General features: G+C 45.1%; 3 protein-coding genes across 8 annotated transcripts in view; 2 read left to right on the top strand and 1 right to left on the bottom strand.

Moving 5' to 3' along the window:
• LOC135913005 (uncharacterized) overlaps positions 1–15,882 on the top strand; it is a 32,774-nt gene extending 16,892 nt beyond the window's left edge. The window contains exons 10-13 of the mRNA XM_065445633.2: positions 1,391–1,541; positions 7,966–8,166; positions 9,753–9,875; positions 15,581–15,882. Of these exons, the coding sequence (XP_065301705.1) occupies positions 1,391–1,541; positions 7,966–8,166; positions 9,753–9,875; positions 15,581–15,832 (727 nt within the window). The 3' untranslated portion in view covers positions 15,833–15,882. The remainder of the gene's footprint in view (positions 1–1,390; positions 1,542–7,965; positions 8,167–9,752; positions 9,876–15,580) is intronic.
• LOC135913004 (uncharacterized) overlaps positions 1–25,273 on the bottom strand; it is a 156,088-nt gene that overhangs the window by 82,936 nt on the left and 47,879 nt on the right. The gene's annotated exons all lie outside the window — the stretch shown is intronic.
• LOC135913006 (uncharacterized) overlaps positions 20,910–25,273 on the top strand; it is a 47,435-nt gene continuing 43,071 nt past the window's right edge. The window contains exons 1-6 of one of the 2 annotated variants that reach the window (XR_010567871.2): positions 20,910–21,115; positions 22,788–22,835; positions 23,715–23,741; positions 23,821–23,836; positions 24,279–24,379; positions 24,646–24,915. Coding sequence is in view for 1 of the 2 variants with exons in the window: in XM_065445634.2 (XP_065301706.1) it covers positions 21,055–21,115; positions 22,788–22,835; positions 23,715–23,741; positions 23,821–23,836; positions 24,279–24,379; positions 24,646–24,915 (523 nt within the window). In the remaining variant the exon portion in view is untranslated. The remainder of the gene's footprint in view (positions 21,116–22,787; positions 22,836–23,714; positions 23,742–23,820; positions 23,837–24,278; positions 24,380–24,645; positions 24,916–25,273) is intronic. The other variant, XM_065445634.2, reaches the window with a different exon arrangement.

Genomic DNA, 25,273 nt, shown 5'->3' with positions numbered 1-25,273 from the left:
GGTAGCAACAATCAATGGCGAAGAGTGGATTCCCTTTTCTTCTTTGGGCTCAACAATTACGAAACAGAAAACGTTTATAACGTATTCTGGCTGAAGAACTCATTAAAAGACGGCACTACAAACACTGCTGCTATCTGTAATGTACCTTCTGTTCTTGCATTGGATAGGCAAGTTGCAATGTGCCTACGGACGGACTAAATGCGTTTCCGATTGCGAGCAAATGTACGGCAGAGCGGATTTTCCGGTTCCTGACATATCTTTTGACACGAAGCAATAGAGTCCAAAGCCTGACAGATTATGTTTTCACCTCATCCCGATGTGGGCCGTGTGGTTTTAGTTTTGTTTTACAGAGGCCGTCGTTCCAACACTTTTTTTTGTATTTGTAATAAATGAACGACTTACTTGGTCTGTGTTGTGGGACAATCCTTACCCGCAAGAAAGAAGGAACCCAACAACTGTTACGTCATCCATTCATATTTGGCGGCAAGCACTGTCATTTAACCACCCTTAAATGTACTAATCAGTTTTAGTAAATATTCCAATAATTGCTAAAGATAATGCTTTTAACTTTTAGCTCCCTTATAACTTTCTTTTTCTCTTCACATCAACAAATCGAAGACAGCAAGAAACTTAAATGCAGTTTTTCGTGCGTTAACTTCACTGCTTGAAATTCATGCTAAAACTTCGGTGCTTATGTATAACAAATGCGGAAATGTTTACAATTTATTATGCTACTCTTGCACACAATCTTTTTCTGTTTGTCTAATCACCCTGAATTTTCTTCGTAAAAGTGAGGGTTATAAAATAAAAACTAGATGAAGAGTGTTACATTTCTAAAAAAATATACATTGAAGGCTACATATAATTACGCCAACACTCGTGTATATGGTTCCCAAATGGTATTGCAGTAAACAAATCTTACGCCTGTTTTGTTTTCAACAATGAGTGGATCATCAGCAGAAGGCGCTTAGCTCAATATTTTCATTTAAATTTGTGCGTGGACAGGCGAGACAACCTAGACGAGAAATGCAAGGATAAACAATAATCTATGTGGAGTGAGCCCGCAGTAGTCTATGATTCAATACGCTTAATCTAAGTGAATGTCTCTAGAGTCTATGAGTCTTGAGATAAATATTTCGCTAGCTTTCTTTAGAAAATATGTGCGTGCAACGATTGTGAGCGCATATGGCTACACTGTAATAAAAAGTTGTCATCACCAGCGAAAAAAAATGTCATGTGCCGATTATCCATGCGGTTAGCTTCCCCAACAATGCACCGGTTGCTGACACAGGCACCTGCTAATATTAGCGCTGGGAAATAGTGCTTCGGTCAGTACTGATGCACAACAGCGTATAATTGTCGTGGTGATGTGGAATGCTCTATGTTTCAGTAAAGTCTTTCGGCCTACGTACTACATAGCCATCACCCACATGTCAATCCCGCGTAGTGCCGACTCCAACTGCTGGGTCTTTCCAATGTCTATGATGAACACTACCGAGGCTCTTCAGGTCCAGGAACTCGAAAACGGCACTACCTCGATTGTAAGTTTTCGTGGTATTGTTGTGTTTACATTTTTCAACACATGAAGTGGCGGAAGATTTGACAAGCGTTTACTAGAACTCTTTGTTTATTGTATCGAAACAATATTGAAAAATACTTGCGAATATCAAGCTTGCGAGCCTAGAAATCGGTACTCTTCTACACATTGAAGCTTTGCTTAAAACGGAAGCTGTTTCTACATTATATAAAATACTCTCCCGTATTTACCTTGATTTCGTTGAACACAAGTGCGAGGTCTAGCTTTCTTGGCGCTGCAAACAATCTGTACGAAGGTTGCCTGCTTAATGTGTGGCTGCCTCAGATAGAAATTGATATTGACAATTCAAAAATTATTTTCGCCTCATTTCTTGCATCTTCAGAAATGCGAAAAGAGCGCACCTTCAGAACAGATTAAGAATGTTTGATTCTTCCCTGTGTTTTGTTAAGTTCCAGGGTGTAGACTGTACGCCGGAATTCTGCACAGGTACTTGAGATGTGATAACAATTTCATGTCGTGCAAATTCAAAACAACATATCCAGCCACACGAAGGATACGTCTAATGTAAAGCACCGTGAAAAAAAACACATGCATGGAACATTTTCAAGATGCCATGCTGACACCGAGTGCAACACCAAAGTCGCTTACCTTCCAGACTGTTTTAGTAAGAAACGTGTTACACATATTGGAAATTACAGTGCAACTAGGCGCAATCAGAATCGTTTCAATGTGTAGAGAGAGAGAGAGAACAACTTTATTGAAAATGCCTGCAGAATCGGCTAGGCTCTCTCGACGCAGGGAGGACAAACCTTTACCGCGACGCGGCCACTACCTCAGTCTCGTGCGTTGTGCTCCTCGAGGTCTTGGTCCTTCGCTACTTCCGCGCGGCTGAGTTGGCCGTCTCGTTGTGGTTCACGTTCACTTTCCTGCGTTCCGAGGCGTCACTGCCCATGTGGGCCGGAAACAACTTGATCACCACAGCACTTTTGCATCCGATGTCTTCGGCTGTGCGCAGTAAGCGCGCGGCCTCACTACATGCCTTACCCTTGGCGTAGTTCTTCACTGCCGTTCTAGAGCCACACAACACTGTAGTGCATCCGGGGTCGGAGACGGCCAAGGCGATGGCCACCTCCTCCGCCCTGTGCGCTTCTCATGTCCGGACGCTCGCCGCGGTCTTCGTTGCACCCATCGATGCCCCGACAACCACCACCGCGTATGCGTCGCTGCTCCCTCGGTACTCCGCCGCGTCCACGTAGACAGCGCCTTCTTCTCTGGCGTGGAGGTCCACGAGAGCCGTGGCCCTCGCCAACCTCCGCTCCTTGTTGTGCTCGGGGTTCACGTCCCTCGGCATCGGGCAGACCCTGAGCTTTCTGTTGATGCTATCCGGTATAGGTACGTCTTTCTGCTGCTTGCCTTCCCTCGGCTCGAGGCCAAGGTCCCGCAGCATCTGTCTTCCGGTTCTCGTTTCAGAGAGACGCTCGAGTTCCGCCGTTCTCTGTGCTTCGGCTATTTCGTCCAGCGTGTTGTGGACTCCCAGCGCCATGAATTGTTCGGTGCTCGTGCTCCCGAGGTGACCGAGTGCCGCCTTATACGCCTTGCGTATGGTGACGTCTATCTTGTTACGTTCGCTCGGCCTCCAGTTGTGGAAGGAGGCCACGTACGTAATGTGGCTAACTGCGAAGGATTGAACGAGCCTAGTCCACCTCTCCTCCTTCATCCTCGCTCTTCTGTTTGACACCCTCTTGATGAGTCTCATTGCCGCAGCCGCTTTGAACGCGAGCTTGTTGACCGTTTCACCGTTGACTCGGTTTCGCTGGATGAGCAGCCCGAGCCCTCGAATCTTTTCGACCTCCGGTATTACTTGTCCTCCCGCCGTCTTGACCGTGATCTTGGGACGCTCTTACTTCACTTCCATATTCTTTCTTTTCCTGCCCGCTCTTTTGGGTGGGATCACCAGCAGTTCTGACTTGGCCGGAGGTCAAACGAGACCAGACCCGTCGAGCTGCTCCTCGATGGCTTTGACCGCTTCTTGCAGCGTTGTCTCGATGTGTCTGTCGTTTCCTACTGGTACCCATAGCTTAACCTCGTCGGCGTAGATGGTGTGCCGCACTCTCGCTACTCTTTCTAGACGGTTGGCCACCCCGATAATCACGAGGTTGAAGAGTAGTGGGGAGATCACCGAGCCCTGCGGAGTTCCAACGCTGCCCAGCTTCTTCTCTTCGAGCTGCAGGTCTCCCGCGCAGATTTCGGTGGTCCGTCCCATCAGGAAGTCTGATGTACTGGTACGTCCTCCGGCCCATGTTTAGCCTGGATACTTGGACCAGGATAGCCGAGTGCCTCACTTTACCGAAAGCGCTCTGCAAGTCCAGCCAGAGTATGGCTCTGTTGTCCTTGGTGCCCGTCGCATCGTCGATGATCTCGTTCTTCAGTATGATCATGGCGTCTTGCGTCCCGAGCTTGTTCCGAAACCCGATGATAGAATTTGGGTAAAGCTCCGATTCTTCCAGGTAACGCTGCCACCTGTTCATGAGAATGTGCTCGAGGACCTTTCCCACGCACGGAGTGAGCGAGATTGGCCTGAGGTTCTCTGAGTTGGGCGGCCTGCCAGGCTTGGGGATGAGGATCGTCTTATCTGCTTTCCATTGCTTAGGCAGTCTTCCTTCTTGCCAGCACTTCTTGTGCTGGCATGAAGTGCTGGCAAGTAGAAGTGCAAGAAGTAGAATTTCGTGAGCGTTTTGATGGCCGCTTCGTTGAGGTTCTTGAGTGCTCTTTTGGTCACTCGATCGGGACCCGCGGCGGACCTGCCATTGAGATCCTGCAGGGCAACTCTGACTCCCACGTCTGGATGTCTCGGTCTAGCGTCTCGTTCTCGTTGCCTGGTGTTTTGAACGCCAGGATGTTTAATAGTATCACCTCTCCTCTCACTTCTTGCAAGCTAATTATAGGTATATATGCGTTTGCAGTTCTTTGCCAGGAGTTTGATGAGCTATGCGCGCTTCTGATCGTCTAGAGTGTTGTTGTTCTTGATTTTCTTGATGTTAAACGACGTCTTTGTTTCAATTGTTTAATTGTTGTTGGCTGTGTTCTCCTGTTTTCGCTACATGTTGTTTTTCTTACACCCCTCACGGAATACTTCAGTTTGAGCCTTTGAGGCATGTGTATATATAAATAAATAAATAAATATCACCAGCCTATTTTATGTCAACTGCAGGACGAGGACCTCTCCGTACGATTTACAATCACCCCTGTCCTGCGCGAACGGATTCCAACTTGCACCCGCAAATTTGCTCATTTATTTCAAATAAAAACAGGAATAGCGCAACACAGGACGAGCGAGTAAAGAGTTCTTTACTTGCTTGTCCAGTGTTGTGCCAGTCCTGATTTTATTCTCGAGATGAGCCAACCAGCTCGATTGAACACACTTCCTAATTTCGTCGCACCACCAAGTATTCAGCAGTCCTCTACTGCGCTTCCCTTCTCTTGGTACATATTCTGTCACCCTAATGGTCCAATGGTTATCTAATCTTCGCAGTACGTGACCTGCCCAACGCCATTTCTTTTCTTACTATTAGAATATCGTTTATGCCCGCGCGCTGTCCGATCCAAACCACTGTCTTTATGGCTCCTAAAGTTATACCCAACATTCTCCGCTCCATCGCATTTTGCGCGATCCTTAACTTGTTCTCAAGCGTCTTCAACAGTCTCCAAGTCTCTGCCCCATATGTCAGCACCAGTAAAATGCATTGAATGTATGCTTTCCTTATCAATGAAAACGGTATCCTCCCAGTCAGGAGTTCACGATGTTTGCTGTATGCGAATCAACGCATTCTTATTCTTCTGTGACTTTCCTTCGCATGGTCAGGGTTCCCTGTGGCTAGTTGACCTAGGTAAACGTACTCTTTCACAGACTCTAGAGGCTCACTTGCGATACTGATCTCTTGTTCTTTGGACCGGTTATTACTGTTATTACTTAACATTATCTTTGTCTTCTGCATATTAACCTTCAGCCCCACTCTCACACTCTCCCTGTTAAGGTCCTCAATCATTTGTTCTAACTCGTCCGCAGTGTTGCTGAATAGAACAATGTCATCTGCGAAGCGAAGGTTGCTGAGGTATTCGCCGTCGATCCTTAGTACTAAACCTTCCCAGTTGTATAATTTTTATACTTCTTCCAAGCACGCAGTGAATAGCACTGGAGAGACTGTCTCCTTGTCTGACCGATTTCTTTATAGGTATCTTCCTACTTTTCTTCTGCAGAATTAAGGTCGCTGTTGAATCTCTGTAGATACATACCAGGGTATTTACGAAAGCGGTCTGTACTCCCTCATTACGCAATGCCTCTATGACTGCTGGTATCTCTACTGAATCAAATGCTTTTTTCGTAATCTTAGAAAACCATATAGAAAGGATCATTGTACTCTGCGGATTTCTCATTAACGTGATAAATTACATGGATGTGATCCATTGTAGAGTATCCCTTCCAAAGCCAGCCTGTTTCCTTGGTTGATTAAAGTCCACTGTTGGCCTTATTCTATTGGATATAATTGATGAATAATTTAAAATTATTGGAGTAAGCTGATGGGCCTACAATTTTTCAATTCTTTAACATCCCCTTTTTTTTGGTGGATTAGTATAATGTTTTCATTCCTCCAGTTTTCAGGGATGCAGTCGATATACACTTCGTATAAAGAGCTGCCAGTTTTGCAAGCATTTTCTCTCCTGCATCTTTGATTACATCCACTCCTATTCAATCTTCTTCTGCCGCTTTTACGCGTTTCATGCTCTGCAAGGCCTTTCTGACCTCATCTTTAGTTATGGGAACAGTTTCTGTATCCTGTTCATTATCGTTCCGAATAGAGTTCTCCTAAGTCCTCTGGGTATTGTACGGGTAAGTATAAAAACCTTACGCTGCATTTATTATGCCATTGAGATTGCTGATGATATTACTCTGCTCATATTTCCGTGCATACATCTTTCCTTGTCCAATGCTAAGTGTCCTTCTCACTGATTTCAGGCTGCGTACATTTTTTACGGCTTCTTCAACCTTTCTCACGTTATAATTTCGAATATCTCTTGTTTTCGCTTTGATGACCAGTTTTGACAGTTCCGCGAATTCCATTTTATCTCTTGAGTTGTACGCTTTCATTCATTGTCTTTTCTTTATTAGGTGCTTTCTTACTTGAGAGAGCATGCCTACTCGTTGCTTTAGTACCTTGCTTCCCACTTCAACTGCTGCCTCTGAAGCCAGCCTCTTTATGGTTTCATTAATTCCCTCTATGTTATCAACGTCATTTCTTTGTTCTAAGGCTGCATATTTGTTTGCAAGTACGAGCCTTAATTTGTCTGCTTTTACCCTTACTGCCTCTAAGTTGACCTGCTTTTTCTTCACCAATTTTCCTCTTCCTCTGTTCAAACTGAGGTGAATATTAGCCCTCACTAACCTATCATCAATGCACTTTACCCTGCCTATAACTTCTACATCCTGCCCTAGGCTGTGATTGGCAGAAAGTAAGAAATCAATTTCATTTCTTGTTTCACCATTAGGGCTATTCCAGGTGCACTTTCTGTTGCTATGTTTTCTGAAAAAGGTGTTCCTCATTCTCAACTCATTCCTTTCTGCGAATTCTACCAGCATCTTTTCTCAAGCGTCTCTAGAAACGACGCTGTAGTTGCCCATTGATGGTACTAACAATTGCCGTAACAACTGCCGTAGTTGCCAAGGCTTGTACTAGCTTTATTCTATACCTCTTGTTATGTTTGATTACGACTACTGCTAACCTCTAGTTAATGCTTTAGAATTCGTCAATGTTGCCCCCTATGTCCTTATGGATTAGGAATCCTACCCCGTATTGCTCCTTATCAGGGAGACCTCAGTAATAGAGGACATAGCTGTTATTCAGCAATGTGTAAGCCTCACCAGTTCTTCTAATGCCACGAAGGCCGATAATATCCCCAACAGCGTCTGATAGTTCCTCTAAGAGTCCTGCTAATCTAGCCTCATACGACAAAGTTTGGCTGTTAAAGGTTGACAGGGTCAGTTTCTATAGGCGGCCTGTGTGTTTTCAGGATGTTTATGAGTGCTTTTATTCTGATGCACTCTCTCTGCGCGAACGCTTGCTCAGGGTGCCTTTGAAAGGGGCTGAATATAAAGGGTGAAATCAGCGAGTATCTATCATTTTGGGGTATTTTGACAGCTTAAGATTGCGGACCTAGTCCCATCAACTCATTAATACACGGCAATGTTGCTTTTTCCTGCTTCAGTTTGTCGCGTCCCACTACTAGACGATTTCCTAGTGAAAACTTATGACACATTGCCTGCAAGTACTGCGGAGTGGCTTGTTTTGAGGATTACACCATACGTGCACCATTTTTTTCCCCTCCACCCATGGACTCAACTGCGTTTGGTTTCTTTGCTCTGATTTCCTCAGGTGGAAGCTCTCGACAACCTGAGATGGCTGAAGCGGCGGAATCAAGGAAATATGTTATTATATATATCTTTCTCGATGCGGGCGCAGCAGTACAAACGGGAACATATTTTAGACAATGACGTAGAAGCATCCTTCAGCCTATTTAATCCATGCACTGACTCGCCTGGCGATCAGAATCACGGAGACGTCCATCCAAAACAAGTAAGTCTAGTTACGATAGCAGCTGCTGACGATCGACTTAGGTTCGCAGCGTCAGCGCAACCGCCGTGAGGGCCGCCCATCGTCCCACGATAAACGGTGCATGCCAGGCCGGCGCCCGGGTTTTAGGGGAGCTTCCAAAAACGCGGAATGCGTTTGGCTGCACGAGCGACGAAGCGAAATGGACCCATATTGAATGCTTCGATATTGGTTCGGTGGTGAACTCGGGGACGCGTTCCGCCTTCCAGTGCTGCTTTGATGGGTGTGCGTGCTAACACTACGAGCACACAAGTGTTGCTGCTCAGCTGCTCTGTGTACGCACTGACCCGAGTGCAATCGAGAGCAAACTTCAAGACAACGGCAACTAGTATTTTTCTGGGCGCTGACTAAAGCGGATGGTTTCCCCTCGGTCTCACCTCTTGCGCCATCGACCGGAGATGCCATGAACGCAACTGCATTTGTGCCTCGTCTTGCCGACATAGTGGGATGCCCGGCAGCCGCCAGGGTGCTGTTCCTTCAACACAGCAGCAGTTGCCTTGCGGGGTTCGTGGCGTCAGCGTGCCGCAGCCGCATGTAGCACGGTTTGACCAACGTCCGAGAAGTCCAAGCACAGTGCTAGGCCTTGCAGTCACTCTCTATGCTTCACCGTTCGGAGCAAGCAGAATATTTTTTTTTTTTTGCACATACCCGATGAACACACAGCTGATCGAGATAGCAGTTGGAAGTAGTCTTCGAAAAATGTAGTGTTCTAAATGATAAAAACCTCTTAGCTGCTTCGAATCACCGCCATTAACTAAAAGTAGCTGTTTTTTCGACAGTTTCACTTATGCTTCACTGCGATGGTGGCGTTTCGTGCAACGAACCTCCACGCAGCTGCGAAGGTCACGCAAGAACTTGAGCTCGAAATTTTGTTACGTTGTCGCAGCGCTGACTCTATGAGGTAGCACACGATGCTTTGTTAGTGAGCTGGCTAGTGATTGGTTGAGGTACAACGTAATGCCTTCTGCTGAACGTTGCTCTCCAGCGGCTGCATCTATGGCTGCCATTAACACAGCTGTCTCTCTCAGAGGAACATTCCAACCCTCGATTAATCACTTAGCAGGATAAGAGTCTGAGCATGTCGATTCAGGTTCGTCGTTTCAACTAAGAGCAGTTGTATTGCATCTGCCGCCTACAGCTTCATCTTCCAAGCGCAGGTAGTTTCAACCAATGAATGCATTATGCACTTAGGCTACGCTCATGATTGTAAAACCATCCCATTTCGCATAGTCAAAGCCTTTTTTTTTTAATTTCTGTGACGTCGTTATGCGACATCTGCGCCATGTATGCAAATTTTCTACTTTTATTTTTGACACTTTTCGGCGTTTCATGTATAGACGATTGTTAAAAACGTTTACATACCTCTGCACGAATCAAAGAGCATTTGTTAGTCTGTACGTGGTGCTTCGTTTATTTCAGGTGATGTCTATTTTTCCTAATTTTTGCAAGTTAATGACTTGGCAGTGAAATGTCCGTAACAACAATGCACTGATAAAACATCATCATTTGTTATTGTGAAGGTAATAATGCATAACATTCTTTTTCGCCAGGTTTGCTCGGAGGACTACGGAAAATACTACCGCCATGATTCCGAAGTGGATGCAGATTACGCGTTTGACCCCATTGACAATCGCACTTTGACGTTTGACTCGGAAAAGGGACTCAAGGAGAAGGTAATCAGAGCCGACGTTAACAAAGCTGCGCCATTAACTGTTAACGCGCGAGCATATATGGTAGAATGGTTAATTTCTATTTCATTGCGCCTTACGCATGTAGCCTTTCCCATTATTAAGGAGAAAGTCTTAGATGGCTCACAGGACGAAAAATCCCATGTCCGGCGTACCGCCTTCCGGCGTTATGGCGGTAAAATTCATGGGGAGACGAACTCTACACCTTTGGTGCGAGTTGAACCTTCGACCTCTCGTTGGAATTGAACCTGCGATCTTTTGTGTCAACTAGGGCGATGTTAATTAATACGCAGGTAATTAAGGCACAATATTTTAATGTATGCGACCTCATAATCTTTGGCCGGAGAGAGCAATTAATTGAAAGTAACAGCAAATTCTAATGAAAATATCAGGTCGTGTAAGGAATGTCTCGTGACCGGGCAGGCGTTCGCCTTCATCCTGATTTGCTTGTGCTAAAGTGACTGTCATTTTTTTTAGGGGGGGGGGGGGGAGGGCATGAGAGACGTGACCGCATGTCGTTAACCTTCCATCAAGATCAAAAATGTTTCGCTAGATGACTAAATTAGAATCTAATTTTGTAGATGTTGCAATGCTAGTCCGCAGGAAGCTCGTTACAGAGTGGAATTCATCGTGGAGAACGAAAAAACGTGAGTAACTTGAGAGGAAGCTTTCGCTAGGGCCGAACTACGACGCGGCCAATACCAATGTATGCAAAACTCAAAATCGTTTTTCTGAGATAACCATTGAGCCAAGTTTAACAAAATTTGTTGCATTTGAGAGAGAAAGTTCAATTCTAGTAACTGCTGGAAGCGGAACTTCGATTTAAGGCTTGTATTTTGTTAACCATATTTTCAAAAAAATCGAACAATGGAAAAAAAGAAAATAGAAGCACGAAGTCTACAAATTATTAGCTCTGCATCAAGAACCCATAACGTAGCTCTGTAGATGGCATCCATTAGATTATAAAAAGCGGACAAATTCAATATGTCAATTGATATCTTACGTGAATTTGTTACAATGTGTATAAGGGTTCTGCGAAAGTTGTATTTCCATATTAGTGAACTTTTTTAGATTGGTGTTTAACATGTGAATTTCGCCCACTTTAGATGTACCATTAGAAGCAATTAACAGAATTGTGGTATCATTTTGTGTTGCCGAGTTACAGAGTTGTAAACTTGATAGTTTCGTTTTCAGGAAATCTTTGATATTTTTCATTTTTCATAAAGAATTAAAAGCCCAAATAATAAATTCGAAAGCATCAGTTACAAGATTTTAAGTTTTTCTTTTAAATGTAATAATCATAGCCAAATTTGGTGTAGTGGTTGCCAAGAAAAGGGAATTTTCTTTTTACGTGTATTTATATATGAGCACCCGAGCTAAAACTTCCTCTTAAGAGTTTTACAAAATCTAGCGGTGCGGCTTGTTTTCAGTAAATATTCAACATAACCTAGTGTCTACCGTCTTCACTGGGACATACTTGAGAAGCGGAAAATATTGTCGAAATTAGTTCATGCTAGTTTGTACAAGAAATTGTAGTCAACAGTTAATCTATATACTCGTAGAGCCTGCCCATTGTTTTCTTACCAGAAGACCACAGAAATGCGGTTAAACTTTCTACCAGGTGTAGAAAAGATGTGCCCATAAACTCCTTTATTCTGCGCCCAATTTCAATATAGAATCGTTTAACAGAAAGCTTTGGTGTCACATAAGCTAATGATGTGTTTTCCTTTTTCTCATGATGATTGCTTTATTTGGCTTGCTCAACCCCAAGTTTTGTAGTTTCATAAATTTCAATTCATACGCAGTTAGTTACATGCGTTTTAAATTTTAGTGAAATGTTTACTCTCCATCCATACCTGCGCCCATGGAAATCGTGTCCTCCATGGAAATCACCTTCGTTCCAAGCAACATGACATCCCAAATGCACTGTGGCGAGGTCTTTATCTTGAAATGGTAACATGCAGACAAGATTGCGGTTATTGATACGCCGCTTTGGTCAACTAATAGAAAGCAAGAGCAACCATTCGCAGGTACCAGATTTGTACGTAAGTAACGTGACCTCGAACATATTACTAAAGAGGGGTTTGGATTTCTCAGAGAATGAAATGAAAATCAATACCACTATACCGGGACCTGATGCCGCAAGCAAAGAGAAACCGACAGGTAAAATCGGCAGCCCGCGGGGATTTATATCGTTACCGCGAAATGCCATCGCAGAATACCGCGATAGTACGAGTGCTGACACCTTTGTCACTCTCATCGAGAACTGCGTCACCTTCCTTGACACTGATCAAGCTCGTTTAACAACGAGCACTTCAGAAAGGCCCGCCATGCAATCGAAGGCAGCAAAACGTTTCACCGATCGTCGCGCGACTTCAAAGAGTGCTTGCTTGACGTGGCTGCACAACAGCACCCGGCGTCATGCACCAAGCATGCGATTAGGACACAGAAACCACGTTGATGCTGCAACAAACCTCGTTCAAAAATCACGAGAAGGAATGCGGTGCTCACAAATCGTTGCGCGAGTCCAAGTGGCAGCGGGTTTCGAGAGCATGGAGAGCAGGCAAAATAAACTAAAAACAAAAACATTTGCGCATCCGTGTGACATGTAACACGATGCCCATGTTAAAAGGGTCAAAGCTTCTTGTATTTGCGCGAACACGTTAATGTTTTGAAACTTTTGGGATCTGTGTTCACATGCAGTACAGGCACAAGATCATCGTCAGTTGAAGTCAGATAATTCTCACTTAGGGATCAGAAGCCTTTCCTTGTTTTCTCACATGGTTATCTCGAAAGAAAAGTTGCAGAGAACTCTGCTAAGTGTCTGTGGAAATGGACGCTTTTTCTCCTTTGTTCTCTACTTGAGAGCATTGTTTAAATGGAGGCAGCGCAGTGAAGCGAACACTCAGGGTAATCTATCGTCCACAATTTTATAGCAAAGCCAGTCAAAGGCACGCACGAAAATGCGTCTGCAGTACGCTTTGTGCACCCATTCTTTAGCCGCGGTGTGATCAGTACCATCGTCAGGCCACCATGTTGTCCTTACCTTGACCCTCGGATATATTGGGAGGCAAAACAAAGAACCGATCATCATCGCCGATGATATTATAATTTGCGTCATCGCGCTGCAGCATTCTTGGATGCACAACCCTACTATGGGCTGTAGCACCACTCGAAACCTTTGCAATTAGTGTGATATGCAGAACCTGACACTCAGGTGACTGATGCGGGTATCTCAGAGCCGAAAGAATTCATTGCGGTCTCCGACGGAAGACAAATTTCGCTAAATTTTGCTAAATTTCGCTCACCGCAAAATTTAGCAGACGCAACTGTGGCCGACACCTACGTAATGCAAAGCTTTGCGGGAATCGTTGCAGCACGAGATGCCTTCACTATAGTCCAGCCCGCAGGGCTCCAGCGGCAAGAGGCTCGCTTTGCCTATTTCTTGTTGCCTACTGTTTTAAGACCTCCAACGAACAAACAAACGAGCGAACATGCAAACGTACGAAATGAGCAATTGAATCAACAAACGAAGGCAAATACGAAAGAACGAACAAGTGGGGGAATGAGCGAGCCAAAGTGGGAACAAGGGAGAGCAAGCAGCGATCAAACCAACGAAAATGGAGAGATTGTCAAATACGCAATAAAAGCTTGCATGCCTCGGACACGAATGCTTTGCACTTTAAGGTGTACTTCTTGAATACCGAAGACGACACTTGTGAGAAGCTGATGCTAGCGTACAAAAGGCTTTTGGGACATAAGTAGCTACGAAAGCCTGCTTTTTTTAAAGCGAAGCTGTTTAAACGCGAGAGTGTTTTGGTACACTACGCTACCCCATAGGGATCGCGCCTTGCAGTCTCGATACGATTACCACGTCAAAAAGGAGTCGGGAAGTCAAGCACCTTCGAAGATTATAAGCCGGGACTGCAGCGTGGTAAGCGGGCGGGAATGGATGCATGCGCCACATTGGATTCTTTTTTTTTTTGGTTAGCTGCTATGGTGTTGCGCTGCCACGCACGAGGTCACGGGATCAAATGCCGGCAGCGGCGGCCGCCTTTCTTTAGAGGCAGAAAGCAAGAACGTCCGTGTCCCATTAAATGGCGCCACGCTAGGTAGCCCCTGGTGGTCTAAATTCATCCCGGATCCGCCACTAAGCTGTGCCGCATAATCAAGTCGTGGTTTTGGGTCGTAAAACACGCGAAATTCAATTTATTTAATTCACTTCTATTCGGTAATGCATGCAATGAACCTAGGCAAGGCACCGCACAAATCGGTGATGGTAAAAACTCTAGAAAACTGCAGAAGGTCATTGAGCTTTTTGAAGCGAACCACTCTGTTCACGACCAGACTGAACTTTCAGCTAGCGCTCTTGAGCAGACGTGGTCAGTCTGGTCCGGTCGGGCTTAGCCAGAAGAAAATAGCTTCCGGTGCTAGGATTCCATAAACTCCACTGTCAAAGCGGGAAAGCAGACCTGAGTAGATCGCTCGTCGACATCGCCGCCTATATGCTTCATGCGATTTAACAAGCATAGCAGCATGAGAGCATCAAAATGTCGGTCACTCCAACAGGCGAAAAAAAAAACGGCTCATACCCGTGACAGTGGAGTGAAAGAACACCGCCACCATGGATTTTCGCAATACCGATGCGCATGCGTGGCTCAGGCGTGAATGATTAAATTATACACGCCGTGCATCTGGCTCAAAGAAGGACGAAGCGGAGAGGATGCACCGCGAATCTCCGCTCAATCGCCGGCGAAGTATTTTGAAGTATGCGCGCTGTGCGAATGCTTTCACGCATGTTACCTCGGCGTTCTAGAATGTTCCACCACTCAACACTTAGCCTCGACTCGGGAAACTAGATAGGTGGCCAGCCCCTCGACTGAAGTGGTCGCCGCCATTCATGATGGTCCGCAACAGTTCTTGACAACTGTATTTTCTTTGTCAGTCGCAAGGCAGCGCTCTCCTTAACTCGGTCAAGTAGGAGGAGTGCCCCGCATTGATCGGATCGCTTGAGAATATGGGGTGTTGGACAATCATGTTAGACGAATTCTGCCGGAAATACCTCAGTACCTCGTATTTGGACTCACTCTTAAGTCGATGGGTAACTACAGCTGCGTAAATGCCTCGGTATTGGCCTCCAGAGTAGGTATGTTGCACTGTGTCTCAGATTCGGGGAATCCTTAAACGTGTTTACAGATGCCTGGTACTTCGGTGTACTTCCAGTTACCATTTTAGCCTTGACGATTCTTATTACGCTACTTTCGTGATCGTCATATCGCTACATTGATACGTCTCGCATTGTTCATATGCCTGAATCAGTGCTGAAATTTAGGCATACAGCTTGGGAACGCTGTAGCGCAATAATGCACGAACTGTATGAAATGAAAGGACTTTGTGACTTCCACCTTGCATAATCATATTATTTAAATGACTTTTCAGGCTGCATAGAGTAAACGCAAAAGCACTTGCACGTATTCCATTTAGTTATTATATTTAAACAAAAGCTCCGGGAAACATTAGGTTGAAATAAATCGTAACGTGTGTGTTCGAGATGCATATTTTTTACGTATTCTCTGGAAAGTCTTAGGGCGCGGTGTTTTGTAGCGCCATATGGCTTGTTTATCAAGTCACCTTGACTATGTTTGGCATCCGCCTTCATTTCATTCATATTTATCTTTGCGCTCTCGTAGGTCTGCGGTGCCAAAGACATCTACAGCAACCTGAACTTTAGCGTAGCCGTCTACGACATCGAGTACGACCAGGAAGACACGAGATGTCTCAGTTTCTACATTGGCCGCGGCTCCTTCAGACGTGTGAGGGCAATCTCTTCCGCGATTTCTGGCCGCACATACGTGTACTCGTACGTCCCAATCCTTCGAGCAGACATATGCCTTAAACGGCAGTACGCTTCCCTGGCTACTCCTTGTTGTCCCGTCTCATAGCTGACTGCGGTGTTGAAGATGGAGGATATAAAATATGTCCAATACGGCGAGATGAGAGTGTCTAAGTCTACTTATTACCCTCACTTCGATATCAGTTTCAGGGCAGCGTGTTTCTCGGCAATGCCTGCCGGGAAATTCTACCTTGTTGGTTGGTTCTTGCCTTTAGCTTTTGTATACTTCTCTGCACACCCTGTCGTGATCATTTGAGAAAGATCGCAGTATGCATAAATAAACTGAAATATTTATAGACGGAAGGAAACAAGCCCAAACCAGATGGTTGGGCTTGGGGACGGTTGTTTCTCTTTCGATACACAACACTTCCTTAAATAACGAGCCAAATCCGCGCCCACCTATGCCAACCTAATGTTTTCTTTTTCCACTGCGATTCCATGACGAATAGTAAGGAGGCTTCAGTTTGGAAGGTAGAAGCATTGCAGTGTTCCGCAAAAACCGAAGACGTGGGTGGGTCGTATTCACCTTGTAAGGCGGGATCCGAGCCTAAATTGAGATTAGCAGTTTATTTTACGTAAAGCGCGTCTGTGCTCGTTACAGAAACCGCCTTCGTGTAATGTGAGCATGCACCGTTTTTAATTTACACGAAGCGGAACGCATTGATAGACGAACGGCCAGCGTCCAATTTTACGCTGAGGATAACAAGATGAAGAAATTATCGCTTCAATTTATACGAGCGCTCAATCGCGTGTCATCTTTGTTAGCCAAATGCATTTGATAGACATTAAATGCCAAAAAAAGACAACAAGCTCCATTGCCTATGGGCTGCATTTGCTTGGCAGAAAAAAGATCAAGTTCGTTGGCAGCACAAATTCCTCTCGCTCGTTTCGATTGTAATGCGCGTTCGGATAGTGTAATCTTGAGCGATTGGAGTAATTTCTGTCGTTGACGCATTCCGCTTTAGAGCAAGGGTTAGTTGCGGCTATGCGATTGGTCGAGGTCGCCGGTTCGATCCTGACCGCGGCAGCTGCATTTGGACGGGGGCAAAATAAATACCGCTCATGCACTTAGATTTAGAAACCGGTTTAAGAACACCACAGTGTCAAAATTAATCCGGAATTCGCCTCTACGGCATGCCTCATAATCCGATTGTAGTTTTGGAGGGTACAGCCCCATAATTCAAATAATGGTTAATACTTCGGCGACGATGCGATGTGGGATGAGAGGCAATGAACGTGCTGAGCCCTCTCAGAGGTTACGAAGTATGGCGCGCGTTAACGCCTCAAGCAAACACTTCGCGTGTTTTCAGTGTACTACGAAGACAACGAGCAGTGGTGCGCGCAAGGTAACGTTTACCATCAACACACCCTTCTCGCGTTTTACTAACCGCGAGAGAAATTAAACGTTCGCCGTCAACATCACCGCTAATTATCGTCAACCAAAGCAAGCAGCTCAGAAAGCATCGCTTACAACGATCTCCACAGTGCGCCGGATCCGTATATTTCTTTTAACGCGACAGCGTTAAACAGCTCGTGTCGCAGAAATACCGGTGTCGTCGGCGTCGGCGTCAGCGGCGTTGGCCGTGAGCGATAAATACCAGCAGGCACTTTATCAATAAAAAACAACTAGCAAGATGGTCTGGGTGGGAATCGAACCAGGGTCTCCCGAGTGTGAGACGGAGGCGCTACCACTCAGCCACGAGTTCGATGCTTAAAGCGGTACAAAAGCACCTCTAGTGAATGCGGTGTTGCCTTAGCCACGAGCTGTTTCTAAGGCTCAGGCGTGCGTCGCTTGCTCAGGCGCACATTTCGTTGCCGCGCCGAACGCTGCGTTGCTCGACGCTCACCGCGTCCGATGCGGCGCGCGTAGTCGCTGCGCCGTAGCCCACTGTCTTACACCCCTTGGCGGGTCGACGGGAACGCTGTCGCGTTCCACTCTTGAAGGCGAAGCTTAAGCGTCCTCCAATTTTTGCTCACGTCCTTCTGCCTGCCTATCTGTGAAGCCGGGTCTCAACCCGATTTCCCGTCTATTTTGGTCACTGAGTCGTCCATGGCGGAATGGGTAGAGCATTAGGCTGCTGTGATGCTCCCAGTACAGCGGCTACCGTTGCTTCGCCGCAGGGAAGAGAAGGGAAGCTTCTCACCGCCAGTGCGTATCTGGGCATTGGGGATCGGGCTTTGTCTGGAGGAGTGCTCGATGTTGCGCACCCATTTGCATTTGAGCCAATGCTAAGTACAAACAACGTGTCGTCTGGCAAACTTTGGCCGTGGATCCAGGATACCACAGGGACAACGAGGACAACAAATCTGGATCCAGTTTCGAGCCCTTGGATGTCTTGGCGATCTGGTGCCACCCGCACTATTAAAATGTCAATTGCTCCCCTCGGGTCACCGTTAGCCTGTACACGCTTTGATGTGCACATGCTACGCGTTTCCCAGTGAGAAAAGTGATAGAGCTACTAGGGATATTCGCGTTCCATAGTGCCGGGTGCCCCAAGGCCCAGGTAAACAGCGGTGGTGTCGTCCATCTGAATATACAAGGACGTCAATCTAAGGATGCTGTCAAGAACAAGCACATTCTTTGTGAAGAACATGCTGTGCCATTTCATCTTGGTAATGCCTTCGCGTTGTTGGCGCGTGTTCTCTTTCGCAGTGCTTCTTATAGCTGGCGGATTGCCGATAAATACATTTTTACAGCGGAGCTGTCTTAAGCTATAATTTCCAGCGTCGGCGTCTACAGAGCTAAAACAGCTTAAGAATAAGGCAACATCGCGTCAGGGTATGTGTCCCAGCTGCGCTTGAGGCCAGATGTGTCAAAACCGGAGACGGACGATGGATGACGGTTTGATCGGTTGCAGTCTACGCAAACAACGACAGCGTGGCAGTTCGGCCACCTGCCTTACCGATGACGGGCGAGACCCCAGCCCTGGAATGTGCCGACGCATGCGCCGTACAGTCTGGGGCAGGAATCGTTGTCGCCACCGTGTACGTTCATCCCGAAACGTCAGCGAGGGACCTTGAAGATTTTAGGATCGACGCATTCGGGTGGATCCTCCCGGTGGACAACAACCCTATCGTCATTGCGGGCGACTTTAACGTCGATTTCTCTCGTCCCGGCGGAAAGTGGTTCTTGGAGCTTCTCTTGGAAAAGATCCGCCATCAATGTTACACCAAGACCAATGTCTCAACCAGGCGCCATCGGTCGTGCATAGACCTAACGTGCGCTAATAATATGTCGAGTGTCGTCACAGAGCTCATGGCAGTCTATACTAGAGATGATAAAGCCATTATTGCTGTCGTCACGAGATAAACGTAATTACATATAAACATAATACCGTGCATATTTTTGCGACATTGTATTGTTATTTCATTTTATTTGTGTTTACATACAGCTCCGTTGGTCATCCGCCTTCAGAGAGTGGAATAGCCCTGAATTTGTTTTTTTTCATTCTGTCTCACCGCTTGGCGTTTTCATTAGTCAACCTTTCTTACGCACTTAAATACAATGTTGTAGGAACGTCCACGAGGCGTGGCAAACGGAAACATGTAGGTTTCCTGACAAGGCCTTCGCCTTGGGAGTACACATTCGACAGCATTTTCACCAAATCAAGTGCAGTGTGCAATGATATACCAAATGAGTAGAACAAAATATAGGTCGTATCCTACATAGGGAACACAAGCAAATGCACACTTGACAAAGATTGTAATGAACTGAATAATACATATAGAGTAACAAGTCATACAATTTAGTGCGATACGTTGTGTCAATATACATATATGAATATATGGGATGAAATAATCACAAGTTAAGCTATGCACAACATACAGCAATGAATTTGATGACACAGCAGGTTAAAGCATGAAATAAAATCAGTTAGGATCGGGTATTTTTGAAAATAGTAGCTTTAGTTTCCTTTTGTCTTGCCAAACAGTTTTGCTGTTGAAAGCGTGATCAATTACAGAAGTATGTCTGTTACAAAGAGATATTATTTGATTATGTATGATTTGGGTGCCATAGTTGGTCCGGGGTCTATGTCTAACCAGAGTACTCGTACGTAAATTATATTCTACACCACGCTTTAAATATTTTTGAATGAAAACTCTCTAGTTATTCTTCATTTGACAATAAGCGAAAATTCCTAGGCAGAAACTGTACAAGTCGGCGTAAGGCAATATGTTTAGAATCTGGAATGTACAGTGGTCTGGTACAGACAATGAAAAACATACAATACGTAAAGCTCTTTTCTGGAGTGTTAAGAGCTGGTCCGAATCAGTCTTGTTGCGTAAACCTCAAACTAAATGATAGTACCCCCGATGTTAGTGAATTAGTGAAAAATATAATTGTTTCTTAAAACGCATCGGTGTAAACTCTTTCGGCCGGTACATCAAGCCTATGGACCAAGATACTTTCAAACGTATGTACATGGTTTACATGATCGGCTAGCTTAAATCCGATTTCAAGCAATCCCCAATCAATGGACAGCCATTTGTTAACATGATTTTAGAATTGTTGATGTGTAATTTGACATTATAGAGTATGGGTTTATTTTTCCGAGATAAAATCATATCTTTTGTTTTGTTTACATTACATGCTACTTCATTATTAATCAGCCAAACGCGTAACTTGCTAAGCCAGGCATTAGCTTGCGATTCCAGCAAGTCAACGTCAGTTCCGGAAAACGAAACATTTGTATCGTCTGCACAAATAACGATATCTGGGGTTAAAGGTATATTTACAATATCATTTACGTAGATAATAAAGAGCAAATTACCAGAAATTGATCCCTGAGGAGCACCATATTTTATATTGCCGGTCTAAGACCGAGTTTCGTGAAGTTGTGTGTACCGTTTTCTTTCTGCCACTCAAGTATTTTGTATAAGTTGGCCAGACAGTCCACGAATGTATGTCATGTTTAATGGCATCGAAAGCTTTGCGGAAATCAATAAAAATACCAATGATATACAGCTTCTTTTCAAAGGTTAAAAGTAAGTTATCCGTAATATGTAATATGGCTGTTTCAGTTGATTTGCCCGTTTGATATCCGTATACAGTCTGCAGTATTTTTGACCGCGTACCCAATAGGTTTGCACACATATACTTTATTATTCTAACATTAAATTTGGTTGGATAATGTTGCATAAAACACTAAAAAACTGCATGACATTGCCAGCATTGCGGCCAATGCAACCTGCAGTGGGTAATCACCACAGGCGGGTACGTCTCGTGGCCGAGTTCGTGCCATAATTAAGTGCAGCAGCAAAGGAAGAAGAATGACAACCGCCTCGGTGATCTCTCCAAACATGCCTTCTCCCCTCGAAGCCCAGCAAGCGCGTAAGTCACTTGGAACGGTCGGTGGTACTAGCACCAGCAGGCACAAGGGTTGCTTGAAAGCAAGCTCGTTTCGATTTCGAAGCGACAACGAAATGTCTTCCGGTGCTCCCTGTTCGGGGGATCTTTTTATGAATTGAGCTGCAACAGCGGTAAAATTTAGTAATGCTAAACATTGCGCGGCCCCAACTACGCACATGAGGAAACCACGGGCACAATTATTGCGAAGCGAAGATAAGAATTACCTTGTCTACCACTCGCGGTGCCGTTGACATGTTCTGCACTATGATCGTAGGCCTAATAGGTGTATGGCTATCAGATTACGGCTGTGTGTCGTGTTAAGGGACAATTACGAAAAAGAAATCTTGATTTCTTTACCAAGTTACCCTTATAGAGTACCGAAAATACCTCATTACCTTGAGAAGAGCTTTTGTAAACTAGAAAAGGCTCAAAGAAGACTCGTGGTGTCGCCACCTTGGAAGTTCTCACAACAACCCCCGGGACGTCACAGATTTCGGCGTTGTCTACTCGGGCCGATAGTGAAGTTTCTATCGGCAAAGGTGGACAACATTGTTTTCTAAAATGGTCAGAGAGTGAGCTTAGCTAGTACCAACAAGTTCTACTGAGGCACGGCGTGGTGTACACAAAGTACTAGTTCGAAATCGATCACTTCAAGCTACCGCGCCGGCGATGGCATGTTGGCGCGAAATCTAAGGAACGAAATCTTTACCTTCATATTTTTCAGGTAATACGTGACTTGAAAATTACCTACAAGGGTGTACAAAAAATTACTTTATTAGCCTAAAGCGATATACTGCTTCCCTTTAGATTGCTAGTTTTCTAATCAATTCGCATCACATAAACATCCGCAACCAACGACTCTCCCTTCCGTTGCACCTGTAATTGGACTACAATAGAAAAGGAATACCGTTTTGAACTCATTGCAAGCCGCGTGAAACCACATACATTCTGGTTAATCATAGGAATGGCGTTGGCCTCTCGTATTTTCTCTCTAGTTCGTCTTGCGTTTTTACTGATCTTCCCTCCAAAGCAAAGTTCTTGTTCCCTTCTTGGAATTATTGCATGTAGGCCTCATCCTGTGAAACGTCCTCTAAATGTGCTGTAAATAAACAATGCTAATATTTTTTTTCTGGATTTGACGTCGTCGAAATTCACCGGACGCTGCTGCCACTGCCCTGGAAGCCTCGAATTCAGCTGAGCGATGCCATAGCCACTGGTCTACTTCAGTGGATTGGATTTTTCAAACTACTAAAAGTAAACGGCGATTATTGTCATAACTGACTTAACAACTTACCGCTAACCTACAATAATGGCTGCTTTTGGAAATAGCTTCAAGTTTGAGTAAAAGCGCTACGCTTTTTAATATAAATGCATTTGCGTAGGCCGTGCAAATGTGACACCATGGCCATGGATACTTGAATCCAACACGCTCTTCCACCGCATTTTTTTATGGTAGTTCCAAAAACGAGTGAAATATGTTGACGAATGATAAAAGTGACTTAAATAAAAGATGGCCGTACGTACTCGCGATAACCAGGATGTGTCGACGTGAAGTTGCTATGGATCCTCGTCACTAGCGCACTTTTTGAATGCCTTTGACGATGCTGTGTTGAGGCATACACGCTTTAACAGCGCGTATTCATTTCATCTTTAGGTAGAAGGTTTCTCGAGGATTCGGTGGCGTCCGAGTCCATATATAGCAGTAAGTACAATCAGGCTTTTTTTTATTCGCATATTATAGTTCTTACGAGAGATCCGCAATTCTCACAAAAAATAAACGAGTTATCTTAGACAGGGAAATAATTTCCCGTGGAACAGTTACCAGGAAGTGTAAATGTAACCAATGTGGTATCGTTATATTTTGCGGGTTAATGTTTACTCCTACCGCATATTTAACGAATAACCTTCCTGTATCACTTGTATCAATGATGCAATATGAGTAAAGAAACAATACGTTTGCAGATAAGGTCGTGGGATCGAAACGCGGCCACGGCGGCCGCATTTGGATCAGGGCGAAATGCGAAAACAGCGGCGTGCTTAGATTTAGGTACACGTTAAATAACCACAGCTGGTCCAAATTTCCGCACTTGCCCTCTACGCGGTGCTTCATAATTTGATTGTGTTTCTGGCATGGTAAACCCCAATAATATAATTTAAATTGTGACGTTTGCAGAGAGTTTTATGATGTTCCAAAAGCAATTTACCCCCAACTTGTCGCACAATATTCCGGAACATGGCGGCATAGTGGCTATGCACTGCACTTCCCCAATGAAACCGTCACCACTCTCCTAGCGAAATTTTCTACAACCATCACGATACCGACAGCAGGCACCCAATGAGCGGGTGTAGTGGAAGGCGCAAGAGCATAAAGCGACGGGCATGCCCAAAGTCATCTCTCGATAGCAGGCGCTTGCTTCAGTGGACGGCGTAAGAAAGGAATTTGGCATGTGCTCACAGATGCTTTATTGTAGTGTACCCACCGGAACATACATGGTGGGCGACTTACTAAGTGTGGCACTCTACCCACTCATACATCAGGTACACAAGTACGGACGAAAGTATCGTTGTTTTTTCCTCACAGGACGGCGTTCGATGACAATTGACGAGCGTAAGATCACGTGGTCACTTCTTGCTTTTATCGCTGCGACTAACGCGTCTTAACTCACTTTCTTTCTCGTTCTTTACAGTGGAGACGACCAAATTGTGAGTACATGCGTGGCGTGGGCGCGATGGTAAACCGCGTAGTTGTCGATTTTCGAGCTCCATGTGTTCCCGGAACGCAGTAATATTTGCCGCGATACCAGTGCCTTTGTGTCAGTATTAGTATGATTACAGAAACGAACGGATGTGCTTTTCAACAGCCAATCATGGCATTACCTTACAGATGCATTGTGCAATTAACGTACGCACACGGGTAATTGGGTAATGGGGGATGATAAAGGGGGAGGTCAGTTTGTGCTGCTTTGAACAATAATCATCAATACATTGCGCTTTTCTTCTCTTCTGCCTAGTTCACCCGATCTGAACCTACGTATGCCACGTGGCGATGAACACATTCCGCGTGCAATTATTAGCAAGAAAAAAAAAAGGCCACAAACTGCCGGTGGAACCGACTGGCTTAGGTAGCGTAATTTTCTATGCGCAGGCAAAACCAACAGGATGAGTTCGTTTGTATCATCGGATGCATCTTGGGAACTATCGTCTTCCTGGCGTGCCTGGTAGGCGCTTTTATCCTTCTATCTCGAGGTGAGAAATCTGCTTTTCGTGCTCCTCACTTGTCCTCGTGTGATCTTGGTGCCTCTTGACAATATTTACAGTGTGAACGGATGAATTTGCAAATCGAGCGCCCCCCCATTGGTGACCAGCCCGCTGCACAAAGCTTTACCTTCTTTCCTCCTCACTGCGCTTTTAAGAAATTTCAGAAACATTATAACGTTTCAATTGGGGGATCTGAAGCCATCAGTTAGACCTGTTTTTGATAAAACTAGTGCGCCATTTTCTGCTCACTTCAGAAACCGTGGAGCGAACAACGGTTGCGGAACCTGAACATGGCACAGGCGGATCAGGCGCAGATACGACGACCATTGTTATTCCACCCGTTAAAAGTGTCCGACCAGGCAGTTCAACTGTGAGTTCCACTGTTGTGCCAGACACTGAGGACATAGAGATAAGTTCAACGACGACGCCAGAGACTGAGCACACAGAGACAACAGAGACAACAGAGACAACGGAGACAACAGAATTGGACGCGACGGAAACGACAGAAACGTACGGATATAAAGGTGAGCTTCCACCAATGCTCAGAAATTTTCTGTTTTTACATTTTGTCCTACAACTGAGGAGCTCTTCGCTTTGTAAGCTTTCTTTCCAGACTTATTAAATGCGACGTTTTTGATGTTACCAACACTTCTCGGCATGCTGGTTTTTAACGTGTCTTGAAATGTTTCTGAGAATATTCAGTCTTGACACTTACCGACATAAATCTTGTAAGTTATCAATCTCGTTTCTTGTGAACCAAATTTGGCTGACTGTAAGCGTGCCAGCTCCAATTAATGTTTTGTTAGTTTAAACAATGTCTCAAGTGAAAGCCTAAATCAGTTTAGGCTGATAAAGAATCCTTGAAGAACTCTAGTGACGCTA

This window comes from Dermacentor albipictus, chromosome 8 (assembly GCF_038994185.2).
Source record: "Dermacentor albipictus isolate Rhodes 1998 colony chromosome 8, USDA_Dalb.pri_finalv2, whole genome shotgun sequence".
NCBI lineage: Eukaryota > Metazoa > Arthropoda > Arachnida > Ixodida > Ixodidae > Dermacentor > Dermacentor albipictus.
This window is presented reverse-complemented; position numbering and strand designations above follow the sequence as displayed.